Raw genomic sequence first — 23,638 nt, 5'->3', positions numbered from 1 at the left:
TCTACTATCTTATCCCTTAAGTGTTTACCATTAATTACATGTTCTAATCTTCTGTACTAGAATTCCCAATGAAAGGTTGGACAGGCTGAGTCTTATCACTTCTTCAGTAAGTAACTTAACAGTTAATCATTTTATACACATTCTCGCTTGACGGATCAAGTAAATCAAGTTTGCTCTCTTTTTCTTTACAACGATACATGAAGACACATTCTCAATAACCAGTTAAAAAATTTCTCATATAAATAGCTCAATATCTAAAACAACTTTTCATTGGAAAGATAGTTGGCACATAATACTGTTAATTCCTTTTTTAACGCGGGTACTTAATTCTGCGATTCAACCTTTTTGCATCAAATCATGAGAATACAAGATGGCGAATGCCAAATTATTTATCATAGTTTTATTTAATTTATATCTGTCCAAAAAATAAAAGCGAGAGTTTAAAAATTTGCAAGAAGTGCTTCTCACGATTTCACGTTGATATTAATTCCTCACGTAAAATTAGGAATCTACAATATACAGAACTCCCATACCTCGTATATTCTTCCTCAAGCTTGCTGGGATCAGAAACATAAAACTTCACACGAAAATAAAATTCATAGGGAGGGCCTGCAAAGACATAACAGAAAAGTATATAACATTGTAATTTGTCTTGCAAAACTTAACTCTTTTAATCAAGTAAATGAATCTTTCCTGGTTCTTTACAATAAATTACAACAGAAATCCTCTAAACATAAATATCAGAAATATAGACAATCTCCTACGATTTGATTTCTGAGCCAACAGTAAAGCTGAATCAATGTTATATTGTCTTGTTATACTTTCATGTTAAATACTGAAATCTGATTGGTTAAGACGCAGTTAATAATATTTACTATTACCCTCAGCGTTAGCAACGCACTTGGCAACGGGTAACATTAAAAAATGTTACATGCGCGAAAATTATGCGCGTACGGTTCGCTGTAGAATTCACGTTATTCCTATATATAAAAGCAGTAAAATTTTCTTAAAAATTTAAAAAAAGACATTCAGTATAACAAAATAAATAGTGCCTGTTTGGGAGGATAACAGTTGAAATTGACACCCCTCGAAAACCATTGTCAACCTCCGCTTCGCGTCGGTTGACAATGGTTTTCTCGGGGTGTCAATTTCAACTGTTACCCTCCCAAACAGGCACTATTTATATAATATCTTATGATTATTCTTTCACATCTATCTATTTTGTTTTTGTTTGGACCACATTAATATATTATCATGGTTCTTCATTAAATATGATGTCTCCATTAAAATCTATCAATACGTACCCCTACATTGTTTTTTAATGGTTTTCAACGGGTCCAGCCATCTCTGTTAACAAAAAAGAAAATATTCATTTATTAAAGAACTTAAAAGAACACAAAAAATAGCCATATTAACGGATAAAAGCACATAATAATCCATTATAACTTGTACTGTAACTTTCTCAAAATGTAAATTGACCATTTGTTTAAGGTACCTCACTTCACCTAGTCTGATACTTTTTAAGACACTACGTCACAAGATGGCAACTTAAATGTTTTGTTAGATTGTTTGTATCAATCTGCTTGGTCGACTATCATCATAGCTCAAGTTTGTGAACCGCTGATCACGAGTTCAAATCCTCCAAGGGCTTTTGCTCATATTGACTAAACTAAATTTTTAAAAAGATAATTTTTCATCCAAAATTGCATTTTTTTGCCTATTTGACTTATACACATCTAATCCATCATGCTCTCTATCATAATCAAGAAATTTTCTGCTGATCTGAAAAAGTATTACTAGGTGTAGTGAGCCACCTTAATGAAAACCCCACATACCATTGCGTAGGGCCCCACAGGGTGGTGAGCATGGCTGATCATTCCGTCGGGGGCGGGGGAGAGGTCCACAAACTGTAGGCCGAAGTAGTCCTTCTCCACCAACTCCAGGTGACCAAACACCTTGTCTAGCAGCACCTGCGACTTGGCTTTCTTCTGTCAAAGTCAAAAAACAGAGGTCAAGGTCAAATTATCTATTTTTCCTGGGGGGCATTTTATGAAGGAAACTTATGACTTAAGATCAGAATAAATATTGCTAATTTATGTAAACTGACAATTCTTTTCAATTCAATAACACTCAATAACACACATAAAATCCATGAAAAAGGAGCCCCAACAACGCTCAATGATTTCACTGGAACAGAATATAGTGTTAGGCCCATTCTTATGATATGTTTAAAATTCCTTAATAGTAATACACAGTTACAAAGCTAGAATATTGAACCCTTTGGCTTTCAATAACGATAACAGTGTACTAATACCAAAACTGTGAATGTGAAGTACTTTGAGGTAGATAGAAAGCTGAATAGTACTCACGTCGACTTCGAAGTCCTGCTGGCTGTCGTCCAGGAAGTGGACGATACAGGTGACCATCTTTGGCTGTCTATCCTGTAGATGGGAGGACATCTCCGAGGCTCGGACATTATAGGTACCGCCGGCCGACACCAGCCTCATTGACATGCTGTGCAGCTCTACAACGAAACAACAAGGTATAAATTTATATGAAGTTACTCTCAAAAACTATATAATACATCTGCAACAAAACAAAATTTCTTTCGTCTATATAACAGATCTACAACAAAAAGAAACATGAGAACTCTCTTTACAACTCTGCCATATAACAACTTGTTATTTACCGGTATATTCAGAACTTCTTGAACAACAGTTATTCAACAATAACAAGTTCAATATACATGACAACTTTTAAAGAAGATCAACGTCAGAAATAAGGATTCAGAAGGTGAGAGATTCTGTGTATGCACATTTGTGTACTCTCCACTTACCAAGAAAACTAAAAAAAAAAAAAACAAACCATAAACCAAAAAAAAAAATTTTCATATCAATAATTAGAGAATTTGTCAAGGAAAAGGTGTGGGAAATGGAGGTGTAATGAGAGAGCTTAATATTAGGCACTGTCTGTAAAGGAGGGCTATCTAAAAGCACCAAGCCATTTAGAGCTTCGACTCCTGGTAGGAAATTACGTCTGATAGTTTTAAAACCTGCACTTGAAAAGCTATGACAATTACAGCGAAACAGGTTTCTAACAATGCTGTGGATGACTTGACTGTGTGCAAATATTGATTGTGAATGAAATTTCTTTCCCCATAAACATGCAACAAATGTCTTGAAAATATGCAACCCATTGTCTGAGAGTGAGAGAGACTCTATTGACTGAAAATCAATGTGTTAGTGTCAGGACAATGAGAGAGAGAGAGAGAGAGAGAGAGAGAGAGAGAGAGAGAGAGAGAGAGAGAGAGAGAGAGAGAGAGAGAGAGAGAGAGAGAGAGAGAGATATTCTTAGACATCATAAAAGAGAAAATGTTTGTATGATTTAATTTGATTCCCCTTATCAAAACACGAATTTCTGTCCCCACTAAGGATCAAGAAGGCTGGCCAGAGAGAGAGAGAGAGAGAGAGAGAGAGAGAGAGAGAGAGAGAGAGAGAGAGAGAGAGAGAGAGAGAGAGAGAGCCACAGACAGCCAGACAGACAAGAGAAAGAGCACACAGAACAGTGAGAGAAGACATACAGAGAGAGAGATGGACTGACTAAAAAATGGACAGACAAAGGATAATAGACATGGATACTTGATGCAGGAAGAATTGTTCATGAAATGCTGTGGGATTATATGAAGTTCCATTATTATTGCAAGGTGTAGGTTTAAGGAATAGGAGGAACTGACAGGAAAGTGAATCAATAGCTGCTAGAACATTAAGTCTGCCTTTTACTACAATTGACATGCAAGCTCTGGTTGAATGTTCTTTGGGAATTGCACACAATAAAATGGCATGTCCTAGTGTGAATCCTTATGGTTTCGTACAAGAAGTCACCAGAGTATCTCATGACAAGGGCCCAGAAATCCTTTGGCTTGGTGGAGCAGCCACAATGAAAGATTTTTGTCGTGACTTGATTCACCTTCCTTTGTCTGTCTGGATTCCACCCAACCCCTTCATCTTATTCAATGTGTTACTTTTCAAAGAGACTGTTTGTCTGTCTGTGTATTGGAGAGGTATATCTCAAGCTGCTGATTATCCGACTGATGACCTGCCGCCTCACTTTTCAAAAAGACTTTATCTATATGTCTGTCTGTGTATTGGAGACATATTCTCTCTCTCTCTCTCTCCTCTCTCTCTCTCTCTGTGCAGCCCTCTCACACGTCCCACTCTACACTTTGCCAACTCTATAATTGGTTCTAAATCAATCACAATTCCTGGGTATTCTTCATCTTGAAGGTTATTTCTTTCCTATCTCCCAAACAGCTTAAGTTAATCTCTTTCTCTTATCTTAAATATCTCAAAAATAACCTTGGTCTGGTTAGAAACACTTGCTCCATTGCTCCCATTCTATTTTAATTGTTTTATGCATAAAAATGGGACTGCATGCAGCTCATAATTACCCGGTAACAATAAGGTAATTATTTTTTTTTACCTTCAAGACCAATAGTTGTGCATGCATTTCAAATTTCTTTTCAATTTTAATCAATGTTTTTTATATGAAAAACCTTATTTGTAAAAGTAAAGGAGAGTGAGAAATAAAAATACAGAAGACAAGACACAAGTGGATTGGGGCCATGTGGAAGAAAGAACTTGGGTCTGTGAAAAGTTGACAACAATCTTATAATGGCTACTACAAGTCTCCAGATCCAAAGAAAATGAAGCCGCCTTATTTTCCATTGATGCTAAAAACAGCAGTGAAGAAAAAAAAAAAAGAACATCACTACTTAATATGATTGCTTTTTAAAAGCTGCAATTTTTTTCCTCCTAACTTGAGAAGAAATAAAGAAGAAAAAGATAGGTATTAAGGGTCTCTGGATGAGCCTTGCCTCACGCAATGGAAGTAATTAAATCATGTGCTTCCGACTTTCCGACTTTGTTTTAAGTTCATTTGCTACTTCAAGTATAGGAATGTTATTCATTACAACAAAGCAAACAAGTATGGTGCCAATGAAGAGAGAGAGAGAGAGAGAGAGAGAGAGAGAGAGAGAGAGAGAGAGAGAGAGAGAGAGAGTGAGAGATAGAGAGAGAGAGAGATTCTTAGACATCATAGAAGAGAAAATGTTTGAATTAATGATTTAATTTGATTCCACTTATCAAAACACGAATTTCTGTCCCCATTAAGGATCAAGAAGGCTGGCCCCTAAAATATTCAATCTCTCAGTATTCAAGAAACTGATCAAGTAAGAAAAAACAAAAGAGAGAGATACATTGCATATTACGGAAATAGATATAAAAACATGTGCTGAAAGAAGAAGTTGAAAGAGAGCAGTAATTAGCCAACAACTGCCACAGTGTGATGTTGAGGCATCAGAGTTTTCACGCAGGTGTAAATTCAATTATCTCTCAACAATTTCAATCATTTGGTTATGATATGTAAGGTGTAGCTCAAACCCTATCAACAAATTCTTCTGAAATTTACTAAACATTCTGAATATCTGCTTATTATCGTTAAACAATTTTGTGTAGAGAGGGAGAAACAAAAAGAATGAGAAGAGAGACCTGTGGTAAACTGATTAATGGAGATGAAAACAGTGCTAATTCCAAGTCCACATTGGTAAAGATTATCTGTTTTTCTGCTTGTGAAAACTCAAATATTTTCATATATAAGATGTAATTTGTTCTTCATATATTAGAGTAGCACACGCTTATAAAGAAGTTCAAAGAATTGGCGATATTGCTTCGTTATAAGCATAATTCATTATATCTTTCAAGTATATATGTAATAAAGTCACCGGGAATGAAAATCACTTTGCTCTAAGCATCAACATAATCATGTTTTATTGTATTTGCTCATATAAACTGAAATCCAAACTAACTTGCAAAAGCATCAACCCATATTTAAAATGTACAAAGTTTTTTACAATTAAAGTAAAAATCTACTGAAGAAAATCTTACTCCTTGTATGCTAAATTTAAACAATATTTATACCAAATCCAAAAACCTAAAAAAAAATAAAAAGGTAGTGAACAATCAATAAAATCTGATATATCCACTGTCATCTGATTTTGATGTCAAAAATAGTTGTGACCTTGACCTTGCCCTTCCGTTGCTATAGACATACCGACTTGGTCACCCACTTGTGCCTCATCCTGTAATGTTAGATCCATCCTCTACACCAGCTACTCATGAAATCCCGACCCCCCTACTGAACCCCAGCCTCAGAGGTAAAGCTACAACAATTCAATCTCAGAGGACGACGTTTAACATCCTCTCAAGCACCATTGTCAGACAGTACTCCAATGACACTTTCCCTTAAAATTCTCACATCTCTTTCTGGGTTTTTTAAATTTGTGAACTCTGACATTCCAAATTGAATTTTCACAATTTTTTACATGCACTTCAGAGTTTTACAAACTATAGTAAGTAAAATGGGATACAATGGAATCATCAGTATCAAAGAGCAGAGTGAGTTCAAGTAAAACTTTCTCCTTGGTAAAATTACATGAGCTGGACATAAAACATCTCCCTTCAGTGCTTCCAGAGTCACAAGAGTAGCACAAAATTTCCCCGTCAATATAAACGTTCTGTAAAACTTGTCTTTCACATCACTGTGCTTCAATCACTCCATCTTCATCAAGCACTGAATCCACAGCTATACAACGGAGGAGGAAAAAAATAAGGAAGGAAAAAAACCAACACAACTCTCTTTAAAAATTGATTTCTCTTTGAAAAAAAAAAATCCTGTGCTACGGTGGACGGACATTCGGCTCAATTTCTCCCCTATGACAGTCAGTTACAATTAATATTCATCAAGGCTTTCACAGACACGCAAAAAAAAATTGTCCATCACAAAATGGAAGAAGATGACATTGATGTTTCCTGCAGTCTGACAGGCTGGCATCAGCATCAACCTGCTCTTCTAAAACGGAGATTTTATGCCAACATTATGCCAAAGATCGTTGGACAAATGAAGCAACGATAATGTACAGTGTTACAGATCAACAAAAAACAAACGAATTTGACTCACAGATGAAAAAAAATCAAGTCAAAAACATTACGCCAAAGATCGTTGGACAAATGGAGCAACATAATGTACATAATGTACAGTGTTACAGATCAACTCAATCGTATATATCCCCATTATCCAAAATGAAAAAATCAAGGCTAAAAGAAAGACAATTTCAATTAACCAACTTCACACAGAGGTAACGTATGGGAACTTTAAATAATCCAAACATACGGTAGATGCGTAACAGAACAAAAATTACCAGGTCATTAAGGACATCCATTTTTTCAGCAACAGAGAGTCGAAGAAGTAAATAACATAACAACATGTAATATGTTTCCCTGCTGCAGCAACAGACTTCAAGGACGCATTCACACACATTAAAATAATGACATCTTATCAGAGTCGTCAAAAGACACTTAAAATATACACCGTGTCTCCGAACAAACTGATTTTAACCCACATGAAATGATTCAATGATTATATCTCTGTAGATTTAGTTAGGGCTAGGTCACATCAATTGGGGCGCCACTGTTCATGGAGAGAGTGGGGTTGTTTGAAAAGTGGGGAGGTGAGTCCATTACATGGCTACTGCGAAAGTGCATATCATCAGGTGCAGCGTGCAGCAGTTTACTGCGTTTCTCACCGCTGGTGAACAGTTGCAGGTTAAACAGAAATGGCATTATTTCCGTACAAGGATATCAGTACCAGAAATCTGGATCAATACGCTTCAGACCAAAAGTATCTTCTAGTTGCGCATTGTCAAAGAGAGGGAGAGAGAGCTCGACAAAAATGGTGCGCTTTTTTTAAAAAGAATTCAACATTGATTTTTTTCCTTTTCAAGTTAAAAGCACAATACTCACAAATAAATAATCCATTTCTTGATCCTAAACCTGAAGGTAAAATCCATTTCTGGTATTCAGAATGAGATGTAAAAAAACACTTAGTTTAACAACATAGGGAACTGCACAAAATCATCCAATCTTTAGATGCACCAGGTTATAAAACCACACACACATTGAAAAACTTCTGTTCGACTCATTCTTGAAGGTAAATAGCAGCGCTCCTATTCTGATCGTTTCCTCCCAGAATTCACTGTTACAGCTCCGAGAGTTCCCCAGCTGTATAGAGGCTTACTAATCGAATCAATTAAAACACAAGCTCCATACACCAACAACTATTCTCAAACTTTTTTTTTGGCCTTTTATTCTCTCTTTTAATGTAAACAATATTTCAAGTCTACATGACTGTCTGTCTGTTATTCTTCCTTTACTTCAGATTCCACACGTGTTTTTCATTGAAGTAAATATATCTAATTTTCTTTTTACAACTTTTTTTTCTTCAAAACTTCCACTTGACTTTTAGTGGATGCCTACCCATTATAGAGCAAGAAAATAATGATTAGACAATCCCATTTCCAATGTGATTTTTTTTTAAAATGTTCATTATTAATTAATAAAATAAGGTCACTTACAAGAGAAACTTTGCACAGGTTAAGTCATGGATATGAGTGAGACATTAAATCACATCTATGATCTACATCTTTCTGTAAACATCTAAATGACCTTGAATTATCTATAAGTTTTACCTGAAAGTGACCTTCATCCTAATTTTCAGAATGACCTTGACATTTTTACTTTACCCGTGACTTCAAAAGACCACTTTTTGAATGTCAGACAATCAGTGTTATGAAGCACAGTATGAGGAAATTATCTGCCAGTATAACAGTAAATAAACTGCTAAAATACAAATGATGCAATTCAATCACTTTACTTCCTCATTAACAATTCTCCCTTTTAGATCCTCAAGAGTGTTTCTGGGATCTCTCCATAGAAAACAGACAAGGATTACATAATAAAATGATTCAAAATAACCACCATGCCAAATCCAAATGTCAACAATTTCTCTCTCTCTATCTCCTCTCTCTCTCCTCTCTCTCTCTCTCCTCTCTCTCTCTCCTCTCTCTCTCTCTCTCTTTCTTTCTCTCTCTCTCCTTGAATACTTTGAACGGTACACAAAAAATACTCTAAATGAATCTTTAACCTTTGAAAAAGTTACTGTGCGACAGCTACATTGACCTCCATTGCAAGTTTTAAAGGGGCATGGTCACCATTTTTATCAAATTCTATTTTTCTGTTTTCTATTTTTTTTTCTACAATGCTTTAGGAATGCATTTCTAATGTTCTAATGAAATTTGAGAGTCAGTCGTAGAGATATAAACAAAATAGAGGGCTCACAATTCTTTGTCATGTAAAACAAGGCTCGTTTCCTGTTTCTGTTTACATTGGTTCAATATAGCAGTGAAAACTTTTTTGCTGATTTCTCTATTGTCTTATTCATTTTAAGCATAGATAAACTGTTCCTAACATTTAAGACATTCATTTTAGGTCTAAAATTGGAATTTTCATTTCAACATTCGAAATGTAAACAAAACCTTTGTTTACATAGCAAAGAATTGTAAGCTCTGTAACTCTCTTATAACTCAACGAATGGCACTCAAATTTTGGTTGCTTGTTAAAGATGCCTTACTGAAGCATTGTAAACATTAAAATTGGAAAAATAATTTTTGACCAAATCGTGACCGTGCCCTGTTAAAGACAAATGAATAAAGTAGACAAGACTGTTGAATTTTGAAAGACCTACTGTAAACTCATCAGCTTTAGATGCTTGGGGGTAAAGGCCCTGCAAGGGGAGGCAGGGTTAAATAATATTAATTAGCTAATTAATACTGAGCTAACCTGTCATATGACTACTCTTTCTACTGTATTACCTGGCAATAATCTGTTGGGACTCCATCGGGATTCCCTCAAGATCTCAAGTTTCTCGTCCATCTGGGAAATAAATCTATCCCACAAAGCCCTCCAGGACTGGGATGTTAACAGAGCAGCCATTGGACACTTCAAAATTTTCACTGACCAATCGAAACTTAATGGCCCTTTTTGGGGGGAGTTCAACAATTTGATCAAACCTTGAGGTGATTTGGATCAGTCATGTATAAACATTGTGTCACACTAAGCCTGCAGGATGGTAACATTTCTTTGATAAACTGCATCATGAATTAGCACATAATTTCGGTCAATTTGAGGCAACTACGTTGCACTTATGATACAAAGCTTTTCTTTGTTATTGCATCTATAGATCCAAACTTCTGGCAACCAAGGAGAGCCTTGCTTTAGTATCCCCAACTGTCGGTACCAGTGATCCAAGACTTAAAACACTCAATTCACCAATGTTCTACTCTTCACAAACAGCAATAACTCTGTATCTTCAGAAGAAAATCCTCTTTGGGTTTAAAAATTTTGTGTCTTTACAGAATTCGGCACAAATCCCGAAAGTATACAGTCTGCATGAAACCGATCATGACAGACTTTTGTGGATGTCCGATTGTACAAAACATTAATCCGAAATCGGCAAATTTCACAGTCACTTGATCTATGCCCTCAACTCTCAGATTATGAGTTCCTGAAGGAAGTTATAAAAATCATAGTTTCATCTATGTGCCATCTGCAAATGTATGGGCAGCACTTGCCAAGTCGAACTTTATCTGTTGCACAGAAATATTATGAAACTTAAAACTACTGCTCAAGATAAGCACAAAATACACCCCCCTCAGAAAATTTATCTGCATGTACAACCTTTATAACATTAGGGAAAGAAATAAATGACTTTTTCCTAAAAACACATACAGTAAAAATGTCCGCAGTCACCTGGTACAGAGTCTATCCTTTGCTGGCTAGGTTCTTATATTCTGACAAAATCACATGTGCAGTTGTTTAAGCTGCATCATTATACCAAGATCAAACAACCCTGGGAAGGTGCAGTTCAAACACACACATAATTTTCCATTCTGTTTTGGGTTTTTTTCTTAATTATTTATTTTGCTGCAAGAAATTCATTAATTCAGCTGTCATATTTTCTGACAGATATTCCACTGTGCTTCAAGCCTCCAATGTTTTTTTTTTCATCCAATACTCAATAATAACCTTGTTACAATGTCGTAACAGGCCAATTCTGGACAAAAACCATCACTTGTTGCATGTACTTTCAACATCTCTGTATACTCCGTGATGTGTTATTCAAATAGAACCAATGGTTGATAAGATTGCATAAAATGAATAAATAGTTGTTCTCCAGTGAAAAAATTAGAGACTTTTAAAAAAAACACAGCGTACTAAAGATCTCAACAAACCCAATGACCATTTCCCTTTTTCCAAAAGATGTTGCTTTCACAATATTCGGTAAAGATGATCAGCATCATTTCCTAAGATATCACGTACTGTATGTGGTCTTAATCTTGACTATGTTGTGTGTGTCTCTCCTTTTGCCATCCTTTAAACCAACAAGTTTTTTACTCCTAGACCTGGCGGCGAATCATAATGTTAATCCTCGCTAGGAAAAAAATTATGTTTTCACATCTGAAAACACTGACAAGTTTTTCATGTCATAGCAACAGAAACATATTCATCTCAAATCTTGTCATCACGAAACAAACCAATAACTTCCCTCTTTATTCACAGTTGTATAATTTGAGATATCCAGTCAAGGCTTCAATTAACACTTTGTTAGAGTCTCCATCACTGACAGGTGAAAAAAATAAAACAAAACTGTAGAATGAAAATGATCACATGTATGACAATGATCACATGTATACACACGTTATCCTCTTATTCCGTGGGGAAAGACAAATTCCTCTACTCATAGATTGTTGATTTTGCTTAAAAATCTAAACAGACATTTTCTACATATATTTTTTCGACACTATCAACTGTCTCAGTTTCACAGTTGCTACCGTCTGCTTCAGCACAAAGAGACACTTGTTACATTCATCACTCTTCACACCACAGAGTTAACTCCCCTTTAGGCCAACCGAGACTCCATAGCAACCAGGTCATGGCTGTCATTAGCAATCGCCTGCCGCGTAAATCAGCGAGGATAATCTCCTCAGATAACCATCAGCAGTCAGATTTTTTGAGATACGCCCAAAAAGTAACAAAAAATGTATGAATCATATCCCTCTCATTTATTTAAGGTAAAAGAAAGATCAAAAGGTAAAAATATGATAAAAATACACTCTGAACCAACAAACATTATCAAATTTCCATTTTAATAGCAATAATGAACAGTTTTCTGTAAAATACTGTTAAATTGATATCAACTTTTATGAAATTCTGAATTATATATATAGGGAGAACAATTACTTCATCTGACTGTTATCTCTGACAATGTGAAATCATTTTATACTCTTGAAGAATTAGATTTCAAGAAGAGATTGTTTTTTGTACTGATCAAAATATCCATAATCTTCTGAAGATTAAAGCACAACTCTCTCTCTCTCTCTCTCTCTCTCTCTCTCTCTCTCAGTATAGAATCAAAACAAAACAATAATGTGGTACAACAAATTATCAACTGAGGGCAATCACCCAACCCATTATGCCAAGATGAAAAATCTTGATGATCATTTTAGCTATCATTCTCCTGCCAATGGTAGGTGTGGTGAGAAATAATAAGGAAAAGGATAAATGTGATATAAGTACATGTACTTATGAACAGTACAAAAGTATGAAAATTTCACACAGGTAAAACAAATTTCTACCTGAAACCCTGGCAGATAGGTAACAAATTAACCTGACGAGACCTTTCCGCTCCATCACAGTGGGGTAAATTTTTAGCCTCAATTTCTCCCCCTGTGTAGTGTATGCTGACCCTGGTATTTCCACTATGTCAAATTGGTACAGAATTATATTTTTTAAGGTCCAATTTATTTGTCTGCTCTTTTGTACCATTTAGTGTTCACAGTCCTGTAAATTACAGTACCAGGGAAACAAAAATCACAAGCTTGAACATCTTGTAATCAAATCCATATCTTCCTTCCATATAAGCTGACTTTATCTGAATTAGAACAAACTACTTCACATAATCACATACGAAAAAAAATGTTTTTGGAAATTCCTTTGTGTTAACTAGGAAACATTTACAGCCATTTAAATTACAGCCCTGTAAACTACAACTAATTTAATATTGCAGATCAGTAAATTTCTCCATCACAAAGAAAAAAAATCTCCTGCACATGTCAAATGTGTACCCTGCTATCAAGAGTTTCACCAAAAACACTGTAAATCCTGTATATTCTACTATTGAGGATCACAAATACCAACTGAAATGGTCCAATCTATTATAACATATCTAAATCATGCATACATTATTCATTAATTTGATAAAAGGACCATGCAAAGATAACATGCATTGTCAATGTAGCTTTATGAAATATGCTGTAATGCCTGTTATCTACATCTGCCATATTAGGTACAAATTTATCTTCTTGTCTGACTGGGTTGGGGGAGGTGAATTATTATTTAGGGGAGGGGTTTCTTGGAGGGGTATTCTTAATGAGGGAATGTCTTGGAGTAAGGGAGTAGAAAGTTTCCATATAAAATGACAAAGTGTTTTAGAGTAAAATTAAAGTTATGCTAAATTTGTCGAGTATTTTCTGGGAGAAAACTGTGATAGAAATGCTTTTCGCTGAAGAATCCTTAGCATGTTTACACAAATTTCTTTCTAAAGTAAAATTATATATAAGTATAAAAACTACAGAGGTTAAATAAATGAATGTGAGTCATAAATACATTAAAAAAAAACATGTTTTCAGACTGTTAATATGATATAAAAATCCATGACAAAAACATATTTTCAAAATCAATATAAGGTGACTTTTTTCCAACTCTGCAGAAGAATCCATGTTGCTTGCTTTTGAATCTTGTAAGGAAGCAGGGGCCAGTGATGAAGGCTTTAGCGGTCACTATATATAGTGACTACTGGATCAAATTTTTAATCTTTAAATTAGTAGTCACTAACTGGGATGTACTTTTAACATATTCTTTCATTTCTTATCTCCTTGTAAAAACTAATTTTTTTTCTCCAAGTTGAATTAAAATCCGTTATTGCATCCAGGCTGATAACTCAAGGGAGACTTCAATGACATTATAATGTACATCAACCTTACTACCCCCATGAGCCGCCCCCCAGCCCACCACCCCTACACTTCTTGCATCTCAAAGACACCCTAACCCCTGTCTCTTGAAAGTAAATATCCCCATTATCAAAAAGTCATTGTCTTAGACAATTTAGGAAGATGTAGAAAAACAGATACATATTATACCGACCGTATACAGGGTTATTTTTGCCCCATATTATTTTAGCCCTTCTTCACTTGCAAACGATTTCATCTTGTCTTCAATTCACCCAAATGCAGTTGTGTTAACAGAGATATTATTTAATTGCGACATAGAATTCACCTTGTCTACTGACAACGAGGGTGAAAAGGGCGAAAATAAAACAGGGATGAATTTTTACCTGCATTATACTGATCTACATGTAGGGTATTATTTTTTACACTGCCTGTATATCTAAGTGCTCTAGCTCAAACATCTGATCTATATGTGCATTTCAGATAAACAAGCTCACAATATCCTCAAATCAAATGGAAATGACATTTAGTCTGCATGTACTCAATAGATAATTCAGGGCATAACTTATTGTCATTCTATAGAAAGCCACATAAAATTAATTTTAAGATTCTCATCTCTGCCCGCCACTCTGAATATGGCCCGCCCCGATGCATTTTTTTAAAAACAAAATTTGGGGAAACAAATCTGGTTCAGTATATAAAAAATTAAAAACAATTTAATGGCATGTGGCCGATTACCATTTGATTCCAATCATGTCTGTTATCATAAGGATACAAATGTCTTCATGCATTAACAGTTAAATTGAAATAAAATGGAATTAAAAGATTACAAGTGGGTTTGTGTACTAATATTAGCATAAACAATTTAAAAGAATGGAGCAGTTGTTATTTCTAGAACATGGATGATGAAAAAAGTGGGATTTTTTTTTAAATAATAATAAAATCCGCCCACCCGCCCCATATTTTTTGCAAATCAGGATGAGAATCTAAATATTAATTTTCTGTGGCCTATTACACTGGTTTTTCAGGGGGGCTGGGTTTTATTGCCTATTGTTACTGGATGGTAATTTTAATTCAAATTTTATCCAGGCCAAATGCAACGTGTTGTTAATGTTAACATGAGTTTCACACGATGTTTCACTAACAAAATTGATTTCTTATCTTTGTTACAGAATCTTTTAACCATGCATCCTCAATACGATTGTCTTTCTTAACAATCGATTGATGGCATGTGTGACATCACTTTTACATGTATATGTACTGTAATAATACACTGACAATTTTGTAACCAGTAACATGCATTATGATAAATAAAGGGGCAAGTATATAAAGTATATATACATTTTTAAACACACAATAACACATTATATGCATTTTGTATAAGTATGGCACATGAAACGTATGTGGCCGCAGTCGTAAGTCATATGGACAGGTGTAACTGCATGGCATGTATAGATACAATGTAAATCAATTATATGCATTATGCATAGGTGTTTATAACATGATTGCACCATTATAAAGTGAATTTCACCGGCACGTCTTTTAACCCCAAGGAACCCCAAGGAAACCCCAAGGAACCCCAAGGAACCCCCAAGGAACCCCAAGGAACCCCAATTATAGAATTTAATAACTATTAATACCCTAGGGGGTCTCATTAGAGTGCAAGGGTCACCCCTCGGTACCCCAAGGATACCCCATGGATACCCCAAGGAACCCCAAAGATGCCGAAATAATACAGATTTATAACTCTTGATGCACCATTGAACCCAAAGGAACCTCAAGGATACCCTGAAAATAAAAAATTTAGACTCTTGGTACCCCTGGGGACTCATTAGTATCCAAGACCCACCTCTAAGAACCCCAGGGAATCCCATGGATATCCAAGGAACTCCAAGGATACCCTAATAATACAGATTTATAACTTCTGATACACCATAGAACCCAAAGGATACCATAATAATACAAAATTAAAACTCTTGATACCCCTGGGGACTCATTGACTTTCCAGACACACATGTAAGAACCACAGGGATATCCCAAGGAACTCCAAGAATACCCCAATAATACAGAATCATAATTCTTGATACACCATAGAACCCCAAAGATATCTCAAGGAACCCCAAAATTACCCCAAGGATACCCTAATAATACAAATTTAAAATTCTTGATACCCCTTGGGACTCATTGTTATCCCTTACACATCCTACAGATACTTCAAGGAAATCCAAGGATACCAGTACACCAGTAATTTAAATTTTATAATTTTTGATATCCCAAGGAACCCTAAGGATACCCTAATAACACAATTTTATATCTCTTGATACACCTTGGGGTCTTTTTGATATCCCAAACACCACAAGGTATCCCACGGAACCCCATGGATACCCCATGGAACTTGAAGGATACCCTTTTAATACAGATTCATAAAAGTTGATACCCCATAGAACCCAATGGAACCCCAAGGGGACTCATTGGTATCCCAGACTTACCTCTAAAAAGCCTAGGGAACCCCACGGAAATCCCAAGAAACTCTAAAAGATACCCTAATAAAACAGACTTATAAATTTTAATACACCATAGAAAAAGATACCCTAATAATACAAATTTAAAACACTTGATAGGTCATCACTAGGTATCCGAAGGAACCCTATGGAACTCCAATGATACATCCATACATTTATGACCTTTGATACACCAGGGCACTTAGTGTATACCATTAATACTCTGTGTAATTTGGTTCAATTGGAGACCATAATACATCATATGCTTTATATGCATTGTTTTTCAATGCCTATTTGTGACGACTTTATTTCCCAAATAACCTAAGATAAACTCATCTATGGTGACTTATTTTTGCGATCAACCTTAATCTACAACTGTGTTGTTCTAACACCTAGAGGGCAAGAACTGATTCTTAGCAAGAAATATTTGTGAGGATGAGGTTCCCGGGACCTCTTGAAAAATTCTTTCCCGCAAGTAAAAGTTAGGTAATTGCTTTCCAGTATTTGATAAACACACATGAAAAAAATGACATTCTCAAAAAAATGTCAACCCGAAGAACCTTAAATATACTCTAATGTACTCGAACAACACTCCAATTGTATGGTATTTACATGTACCTAGTATTACCTTAAAAGATATTCCATTGAGTCATTCAGTATTAATTAGAAATATGTTTTACAGTAAAACCATTGGGGTGGTTATTAGATTGTATCATTTGAGGTGACCCTTGATATCAATGAGACTCCTGGGGTATCACTTGTTACTAATTTCTATTATTGGGGTTCTTATGAGTATCCTTGGGGTTCCTAGGGGTATCCTTGGGATACTTGGAGGTGACCCTTGGATTCCAGTGAGATCCCTTCGGTATTAATAGTTATTCATTTCTATCATTGGGGGTACCTTGGGGTGAGCCTTGGATTTGAATGAGACCCCTGGTTTTTCAGTGGTTAATAATTTCTATCATTGGGGTTCGTAGGGGTATCCTAGGGTTTCCTTGGGGTGTCCTTGGGGTACTAAGAGGTGACCCGTGAACTCCAATGAGACCCCTTGGGTATTAATTAGTTATTAATTTCAATCATTGGGGTTCCTTGGGGTTTCCTTGGGGTTCCTTGGGGTTTCCTTGGGGTTCCTTGGGGTTCCTTGGGGTTAAAAGACGTACCCAATTTCACCCATGCATCAAAAGTTAATTTTTAATACAACACTGCAATAAAATTATTCTGGATTTACATGCATTACAAATATTAAGGATCTTTTGCATCAAAATAAAAGGCTACATACCGGGTAAATTGAATTCATGATACAATGTCAGGAGGGGTTAAAACATGTGATAATAAGAATGCTTCATGATGATTAATTTTGATCCTATTCACCAGGCTCAAGGAATGGATAACTCACAACTCCTGCGATGGATAAAATTCTCCTACTATCACAAATCATTAGAGATCCTGTATATATTGCATGCAGTGCAGACACAATGAAAATCAATGAAATACACAATGTTTAGGTATATTCTCATGTCATAACAATCACACATAATTCCATTCACTACTTAATTAGTGTGTGCAGTGTAGCCTAGTACACATTTTCATTGTTGCATGTATTAATCTAAAAACAATATAAAATCAGTCATATGCACTATGCATGCAGTAGGTATTCAGGTACTGACAAAGTAATCAACTATCACCAACAGTAGTTACACCATATACACTATACATGTACAGGTTGGGCAACTCAATATTGTCATGATTAATCTTTTTCCGCATATCACTATGATATCAGACTAATAAAAACCAACACTAAGTACTTCCGTCCACAAGAATAACACAGACGCCATTTGTCTTCTATCAAGAGAAGGTATATATGACAGAATACCAATAAACCTGAAGTTCCAAGAATATAAGTAACCTGTAGCACCAGACTAGTTAAATCGGAGACACAATAAATTCATTTTAATTCTAGGGAACTTTTACATTATTTAACAATAGTTAACAATATTTGTAGTCTAAGCACACACAAAAAAATCTATCAAACTGAATTGTTCGGGCATTTATCTGTAAAACATGCCACATGCATGGCATCATTTTATTTACATTCACTGACAAAGGGAGGTAATCCATGGACGAGATATGACTCACTGGAAATGAATCTCAGTTGACCAAATTGGAGGTCTTTAACATCCGGACACTTGGATCATTGAAAAGAACACCACAAAATCAAACAAATGGCGTTATTTCATTACACATCTAGGTATTAAATCGTTTAATGTCCGTAGATGTGTTTAAATACACAATTATTGTTATGTGCAACAGAAAATGTATTTTATTGTCACTTTATGTTCTCGACGACAACTTTAATACACAAATCGGTTTCTAAAAACATTTAAATGAAAGATTTCAGAGGATAACTTCTAATAAGCTCCACGATACATGCAAATAAATATACACGTGTGTATACAGGTAGATGTACTACACTGGGTGCACTGTTCATTCAGTGCCGTGAAGTCGCATTATAACAGGTGCCCGTTTCAGCTTAGGGCAATTCTACAATAAAAAACAAACCTTGGTCTAATGTGACTTGCTGCCTTGGATCAACAAGCCCCCCTTGTCCTAGTCAATCCATTCTCATTAACTGGGTTGCAATATTTTAAACATGATTTTCTGTGTGAATCGGAAGTTCTCTAGTCGCTCAATTCAAGATGGCGGATTGATTATTAATAACAAAGTCACGTGACTTAATTTTCCAATTGTGATCCGCGAGACGGCGTGATCACGCACCTGTGAAAGGAATGCGGCCTCTAAATATTTCAAATAGATTACATATATATCTTCTTTATACACCTTTTTCTCAAAAATTTGTTACAAATCATGAAAATACAAATAATGGCTTTCATACTTTACTCTATTTTATAAAAAAAACTCGTTTTTCAAAAGTTGTTTTTTTTAATGATTATTTAATTGATATTATGTACGGGGTACATGTAATATCATATAGTGGAAATATTCAGACATTGGGAGTGCTTCTTTTATCTAAAAAGAATGCCTTTTAAAATGGGATTGTTTGAAAGGCTTTTCATGCCAAAAGGCGTTTTAGATGTACTCTTATTAAAATTGTTCGGTAAAACACGTATAATTTAAAGCAAAAGCACGTATCTTGACTGTGCGTTGCAAACTAAAATGAAATTGATGACAGAATGTTTTAATATATACATTACATTTAGATTTCTATTATCCTTTTTTAACAGACGTGCCATTGACATAATTGATTAATTTAAACGAATTTTATTAACGATTCAAAAGATTTGGGCAACAGACTGAGCCTATGTAGTCCCTCTTCAAAAAACAAAGTCAAGCAGTAGTTACACTAAATAATCTATAGAATGTTATATTACGAGGGATAATTGAATATTAAAAAATAATGTTCACTTTTTCCATAATTAATTGTAAGATAATTTCTAAGAACATATATGCTTTATTTATTCACACCCCCATCTACAAACCCACCACCTCCGTCATACCCACCAGAGAGATATAAATAACTTTATTTATGTCTCCGATACCCACAGACATAAACATGAGAATGGAGTTTCATGACCTACCCGTTTGAAAAGAACAGTAAGTAAAAACAGGCCTCGGTATTTACATATTGCTAAAATTGTTTACAAAATTATAATTTTTATTGCTCTCTGTTTCTGAAAATTTTAACGGCTTTTTGACAAAAATCGTTATTTTTTTTTTCTTTCCAAACATTGATAAACTGATAGTTTGAGATCTTAATTAGATTAGTCTATGATTTGATTTGAATACATTATATTGTACAATGTATTAAATTGTTACAAAAGTATTCCATGTGCAAAAATTATAAAAACGTATTCGCCCGCGGCTATCCCTATACACGTATAATAACAAATTCAAAACCATATGTTTCACAGTTTGTAATGTAAATATATGATGATATTTTACAATAATTTGTATATATATAACTCGAAAGGATGTCCTTTACTAATCTTCAACCTAAAGTTAAAAATTATGTCATGTAATAATTTTTAACTTAAGATTGAAAATTAGGAGAGGACACAAAGAGGAAAGGAATACGTACACAACAAATGCCATACTAGGAGAAATTTCAACCAAATCCGCCTGAACCTTGATTACTGATCAAAATGAATTGAAAAAGGTATTCATTATTATCCTCCCCCCCCCCCCCCCCCCACTTTTTTTCGCAAAGTTATACCTAACCATCAGGCACACAGCGTCAGGGAGGGACTGCCCCCCCCCCCCCCACCACTTTTTTCTCTTTTGCGCAGCAAACATAAGACTTCTTCACGGATTGAGAATTTCACGATTTTCGGATTTTTTCTTTTGTAAGATTTTATTTGGAATAAGCGGTATACTACGCTATCCCCCCCCCCCCCCCCCCCCGAATTAGGAATTTCATGTTTTTGAAAAAAAAAATCTTTACTTGTCAAGATTTTTTATGATTAGTTTAGCCCCCCACTTTCAATTTCCTTCTGACGCCAGAGAGAGAGAGAGAGAGAGAGAGAGAGAGAGAGAGAGAGAGAGAGAGAGAGAGAGAGAGAGAGAGAGTGTGTGTGTTTCAGATGCATGTATGCAGTTAAAGAGAGATAACCCACATGCACCAAACTTCCTCGATTATAAAAAAAAAAAAAATATATTGTTTAGGGATAAATATTCTCGATCGAGCGAGCTTGGTTCATAAAACATAAACAACCAAGGGTCCTCTTTGCTTAGGTAAAATTCTGAAGTTCTTCTTTCTGGGCAAAAAAAATGCCAATAAAGTATAAAATCTCGTAATCACACGGAAAGATCTCCCAATTCCGAAGTATATATACAATATAGAAAATATCTTATTATTGATACATAATTCTATTTTATAATTACGAGAAGGGATATATAGAAGTAACGACAAAATGATATCGCAATAACAAGAAAATATACCATTGCTACCGTGCCTTAAAAAATATCGTTATTAAACACCACGCATATCTCGAATTTACTATTGGTAATTGCAAGAAAGGATATCGTGACCTCCTCCCTCCCTGAAAGCTTCAAACTTATTTAAGTCATCTAGTAAATTTATAAAAGTAGGCCTTGGAACCTCCCCCCAAAAAAACATAATTGTTCTTCGGAACCACCCCCCTCCCCGTGGAAAATTTTCTTGATCCGCGCATGGATTTTACATTAAATATTGTCCAATTGTGGGGTGCTTTTTCTTGACTGATGTATCGCATACAGTGATATAAATGACATGTAGTTATTCCGTCCATACTCTGGTGTCTTCATGTAACTGCATGTATTACATCAGTATTACATCAAGAGCTTCTTCATGTAACTGCATGTATTACATCAGTATTACATCAAGAGCGTCTTCACGTTACTGCATGTATTACATCAGTATTACATTAAGAGCGTTTTCACGTATGATGTAATACATGCACCCCCTCCCCATAACTGCATGTATTACATCAGTATTACACCAAAAAAGTCTTCATGTAACTGCATGAGTTACATAACTATTACATCAAGAGAGTCTTCATGTAACTTCATGTATTACATCAGTATTACATCAAGAGAGTTTTCATGTAACTACATGTATTACATCAGTATTATATCAAGAGAGTCTTCACGTAACTGCATGAGTAACATCAGTATTACATCAAGAAAGTCTTCATGTAACTGCATGTATTACATCAGTACTAGTATTATATCAAGAGAGTCTTCACGTACTAGTAACTGCATGAGTTACATCAGTATTACATCAAGAGAGTCTTCACGTAACTGCATGTACTAATCAGTATTACATCAAGGGAGTTTTCACGTAACTGCACGTATTACATCAGTATTACATCAAGAGAGTCTTCACATAACTGCATGTATTACATCAAGAGAGTTTTCACGCAACTGCATGTATTACATCAGTATTACATCAAGGAGTCTTCACGTAACTGCATGTATGACATCAGTATTACATCAAGAGAGTATTCACACACATGTAACTTCTTATATTAAATCAAGAGAGTTTTCACGTAAATGCATGTATTACATCTTCAACTCAACATTCAGGTATATTGACGACGTATTATCAATTAACAATTGGTATTTCCATACTTACGTCGACTTGATATATCCCAATGAACTTGAAATAAAACATTCAACAGAGTCTGCGTCATCTGTTTCATATTTGGATATTTTACTGGAAATGGAACTTTGATGGTAATCTAACAACAAAATTTTATGATAAACGCGATGAGTTCAATTTTTACACACTCAACTTTCCTTACTTATGTAGCAATATACCTTCACCACCTGCATATGGTGTTTTTGTCTCTCAATTAAATCGAATCACAAGGGCATGCTCTTCGTATGAACAGTTTCTAAGACGAGGCAAGCTACTAACAAACAAGTTCATAAAACAAGAATATCAACAGTCTCGTTTGAAGTCATCTTTTCGTAAGTTCTATGGTCGATACAACGACCTTGTCAGCAAATACAATCTTCCACTGGGTCGCATGCTGACTGATGTTTTTCATACTTATTGTTTGACCATAATTAATCACCTAATTGTCTACGGACTTTTCAATGTTTTCCCCCGTTTACGACAAAGAGGACACGGCGGATGTGACCGGTCAGCATAGGATGCTGAATCCTCCATGGCACCTGATACTATCTCTATCTTTTTAGAGGTCCGTCCGTGTTGCTCTTCTTTGAATATGTATTTCGTTTTATGGATTTTTGAGATGTTTGACAGTTTGTTATGTCATTTTCTCATCAGTATAACATCAAGAGAGTCTTCTCGTCACTGCATGTATAACATTAGTATAACTTCACGTAACTTCATGAGTTACATCAGTATTACATCAAGAGAGTCTTTACGTCACTGCATGTATTACATCAGTTTTACATCAAAAGAGTTTTCACGTAACTGCATGTATTACATAATTATTACATCAAGAGAGTCTTCTCGTAATTGCATGTATTACATCAAGAGAGTCTTTACATAACTGCATGAGTTACATCAGTATTACATCAAGAGAGTTTTCACGTAACTGCATGTAAAACATCCGTATTACAGCTGGAGAGTCTTCACATAACTGCATGAGTTACATCAGTATTACATCAAGAGAGTTTTCACGTAACTGCATGGATTACATCAAGAGAGTCT

The 23,638-nt window shown here is 35.2% G+C and overlaps 1 protein-coding gene across 9 annotated transcripts in view; it reads right to left on the bottom strand.

Annotated features, from left to right (window-relative positions):
- The window catches only part of LOC128162819 (tyrosine-protein phosphatase non-receptor type 4-like), a 71,716-nt gene extending 52,559 nt beyond the window's left edge, over window positions 1-19,157 (bottom strand). For 2 of the 9 annotated variants that reach the window (XM_052826211.1, XM_052826210.1), the window contains exons 1-5: window positions 9,764-10,703; window positions 2,370-2,524; window positions 1,836-1,988; window positions 1,305-1,347; window positions 535-609 (exon numbers count right to left, since the gene is read on the bottom strand). In XM_052826211.1, the coding sequence (XP_052682171.1) occupies window positions 535-609; window positions 1,305-1,347; window positions 1,836-1,988; window positions 2,370-2,524; window positions 9,764-9,884 (547 nt within the window). In that variant the 5' untranslated portion in view covers window positions 9,885-10,703. Of the gene's footprint in view, window positions 1-533; window positions 610-1,304; window positions 1,348-1,835; window positions 1,989-2,369; window positions 2,525-6,108; window positions 7,142-7,856; window positions 8,017-9,763; window positions 10,705-19,017 lie in introns of those variants that run through there. The other 7 variants (XM_052826215.1, XM_052826208.1, XM_052826209.1 and 4 more) reach the window with 7 other exon arrangements.
- Window positions 19,158-23,638: the final 4,481 nt, after the last annotated feature.

Source organism: Crassostrea angulata, chromosome 9, assembly GCF_025612915.1.
Source record: "Crassostrea angulata isolate pt1a10 chromosome 9, ASM2561291v2, whole genome shotgun sequence".
NCBI classification, from domain to species: Eukaryota; Metazoa; Mollusca; class Bivalvia; order Ostreida; family Ostreidae; genus Magallana; species Magallana angulata.
Note: the sequence above shows the minus strand (reverse complement) of the source record. Positions and strands in the feature narration are given on the sequence as shown.